We start from the raw sequence: 3,653 nt of genomic DNA, 5'->3' as shown, positions 1-3,653 counted from the left end.
TTATTTGTCCAATCTAAACATAATTGAGTTCGTCAAGACATTAAATTTCTGATTAAAATGTTAAAAAAAGTTATATTTGTGAGTGTTTGGGCTAATTTACGCACACCTTGACTAATTTCATGGGACAAACCGTCTAACCCTACAATATTTAGGTGTTAAGGAAACATATCGGATATTAAATCTTAGATAGGTGATCATCATAGATTGGACCCATGATCCTTTGGCCATTTGACTTTTTTTTTCCCTACCATTAGGTAAAAAAAAAAAATTAAAAGTTTGAATCTCACCTCGATATCGTTGAATAAAAGAAATCGTAATTGCTCTCATTACTTAAATCAAGTTTAAAACCCACGATAAAATTTGACCAACCAAGATTAATAAATAGTAAGATATAATTTTTTTTTCCTTGTTCTTTTTCCTAGGTCATTAAGAAATAGATCAAAATAATTCTAGTAAACTTTATTTAACATATATATCAGATGCACATGAATGGTATGCCCTTTTCTTTTTCTATATATATATATCAAAGAAAAAGCTAAACTTCTTTTCCTTTGATAATTTGGACCAAAATAGTGTAATTAGTTTGGTGGTTTTCTAGCTTTATGATAAAAGATAAATGAATGTTAAATTAGTTTAGAATATATTTGTTTGTTAAAGGTACAAATTCTTGAGAGAGTGGTTTGATTGCTATATTAAATTAATCGCAAAGTTAAGATGCAAAGTTAAAGTGAATATTCTTAGGGTTTTGACTAAGCTTTTCATGCATGTATAGTTGTCTTAGCTTAATAAAGTTCTACTTGTATATTCAAATGGGGATTTGTATGTGTTTTATATTTTTGTTTTCTAAAAAATTTTAATTTTCTAAAAATTGTTAGTTTTTTTACTTCCATGATTGTACAATAAAATTCTAACATTCTATAAGACAATAAAAATCTATATATAAATTAGATGATTTTCACAATAATATGAGTTAAATAAGTAACGTACTGTAACGACCCAACCCCCTAGGACTTAAGTTAGGCCGTTACTAAATACATGCATGCATGGAACTCAAAACGACACTCGATTATGGCGAAATAAATGCTAATTAAATAAGGTAAGTTCAAAAGACTTTCATTAAATTCAAATACTAAAACAATAGTAGGGTACCCATAAATCACAAAGGACAATAAACAAATCTGAAAAACAATTCTTAAAAGTAAGCTTTAAACATCAAAACTAAAAGTTAAGAGAAACATGAAAGGAACTTTAAATCTCATGATGCGGAAGCGTAAAAAACTAGTCCCCAGTGGCTTGATCACGAATTCCGCTTGTCCATCGTCGGTGCATCTCTACCCTTATCTGAAACAACAACATGAGAAAGAATGAGTATAAAATACTCAGTAAGTAACCCCACTACTGGGGTCAAGCTGGGCATCTATGTCCTCTAGATACCCACGTCTGGTGAAACATATAAACTGCTCTAGTCCTCATGGGACACATATTCACATGAAACAAGAAGGAGACTGAGTCATATCCTACTATAGTTAAGTATGTCTACTACCTCTGGTGAATCCCGAAGGAGACACAAACTGGTGAATCCCGAAGGAAACACAAACTGGTGAATCCCGAAGGAAACACAAACTGGTGAATCTCGAAGGAAACAACTGGTGAATCCCGAAGGAAACACAAAATCTAATGGGCATCTAACTAATCAGCAAGGACATTTGCACAGTCTCAACATCATAATCATCACTGTACGAATCTATGACATACATATAAACCTCAACATCATGGTTCTACAACATACATGTATACAACCATACGGAAGCACATACCATCTCATACTAGCATTCAAGTATCTATGTGCATAAATAAATAATTCAGATCTCGTACCAGAACATACTTTGATCATATTATAATATCAGTCTATCATGCTATCATTCTGCCATAACATTCATTTATCATGCTACATCTAATGTCTGGCCCGTGGGTAGTTTCAGTAGTAAGATTACTTACCTCAAAGTTAAATCCAAAATTAACCCAAGTAATTAATCTCAACAAAGTAACTCTTGAATTAATTCCCCTAGCACAAAACACAAACACTAGAATTCAATCTTTGGAGCCAAAACCAAAACATACCACATTTAACCAACGAACCCCAATTTAACTTACCAAAGTTGTGGTTTGGTCCAAGGTCAAATCCACAACCAAAAGTTTGATTGACCAACCCGAAACAACTTTTCCAACACCGCACGATCCGCTTTCGACCTTGAAACTCTTTCAACACTCAAATATATGGCCCAAACATGATGGTCATTCACAATTTTAGCCAAAATTAACCGAGTACTCTAAAATCCCCAAAGAAAATTCTAAAAACTTTTATCTTACCCAAGGACTCCGAGAATCTGGCACAAGAAACGGTGGCGGTGACAGGAGAAATCCAACGGCTAGGTAGTGGATTCCGACGTGACACACGGATCTGACAGTGAGGTGAAGCGAAAACCGTAGGCTGGAGCGGATGCGGCTGGAGATGACGGGACCGGCGGCTCAAGCGGTGAGCGGCAAAAAAATCCTTTCCGATTTGGCGCACGCGGACTACCGACCCGAAGGCGTCGCAGCATGGGAACGAACGACTTCATGGCTGATGGAGGCAAGAGCGACACGGTGCAAGGTGCAACGTCTATGGTGGCTAGACGAAAACGACTTCCGGTGGCTGACAGTGGGCGGAGGCCGAACGCGGTGCAGGGTGCGTGGCTGGAAGTATGGGGGGGGAGGGCTCGGTGAAGGAAGAAAGAAATTTGAGGGGGGGGGGCCGTGTGGCCGATGCGTGAGGAAGAAAGAAGAATGAGGGTTTTTAAAAAAAACTATATTAATTAATAATGATGATGAAAAACTAAAAAGAAAATAAGCATAAATTTATATTTAATTCCTTTCTTTCCTTATTCCACTTTAAATACTATTAAAATTCTCTCCTTTTCAAAAGAAATTTAAATTCTTGTCATTAATTTTCAAAATTATTGAATAATTTTCACACCAACAATTAAATTCCCGGCACTTTACACTTGAAGTCCAAAAATGCCCTCCAACTAAAAAACAATTACTTGAAAATTCCAAATAATAAAGTTACTGAAATTAACATTTATACTAAAAAAAAAATGTGCCGGGGTGTTACACGTACCTTGATGCACAAGATTTAATATTTTTAACTAGGGATGTTCAAAAAACTCCGATCCAAAAAAAAATCGATTAACCCAACCAAACCCATGCGGTTTGGGTTGGGTTGGGTTCAAAATAAATAAAAAATTTTATGGGTTGAGTTGGTTCATGGGTTTTATCTAATATAACTAACCAACCCGACCAACCCGAATTTATTATTAACTTTAAATATATTTTTTGGTTTACTTTATTAACACAATTGTTTATACATATATTGATTTTAATTTTATTTAATTCCAATATTTTTTTGAATAATTTATTATTTAACTACTCTTAAAAATAGTTTCTTTGCACTTTAGAAAGAAAATTTTCCGTATATAAATTGAAATCGAGTTGTTAATCTTAATTCAATATATGAAAATAATTAAATTAGATTTTTACATATTTACGTTTTGCTTATTTTTAAAACAAAATTTTAAATAAATGATCCGATTAACCCGAACCAACCCAACACA

General features: G+C 34.1%; 1 protein-coding gene across 1 annotated transcript; it reads right to left on the bottom strand.

Moving 5' to 3' along the window:
• Nucleotides 1-1,087: 1,087 nt before the first annotated feature.
• On the bottom strand, nt 1,088-2,621 carry LOC120073652. Its single transcript, XM_039026455.1, has 4 exons — nt 2,614-2,621; nt 2,371-2,506; nt 2,155-2,259; nt 1,088-1,341 (listed from the first exon to the last, which is right to left on the bottom strand). Exons 1-4 carry the CDS (start codon nt 2,619-2,621, stop codon nt 1,279-1,281), a joined length of 312 nt encoding a protein of 103 aa, XP_038882383.1. The 3' UTR covers nt 1,088-1,278.
• Nucleotides 2,622-3,653: the final 1,032 nt, after the last annotated feature.

Source organism: Benincasa hispida, chromosome 3, assembly GCF_009727055.1.
Source record: "Benincasa hispida cultivar B227 chromosome 3, ASM972705v1, whole genome shotgun sequence".
Taxonomy (NCBI): Eukaryota; Viridiplantae; Streptophyta; class Magnoliopsida; order Cucurbitales; family Cucurbitaceae; genus Benincasa; species Benincasa hispida.
This window is presented reverse-complemented; position numbering and strand designations above follow the sequence as displayed.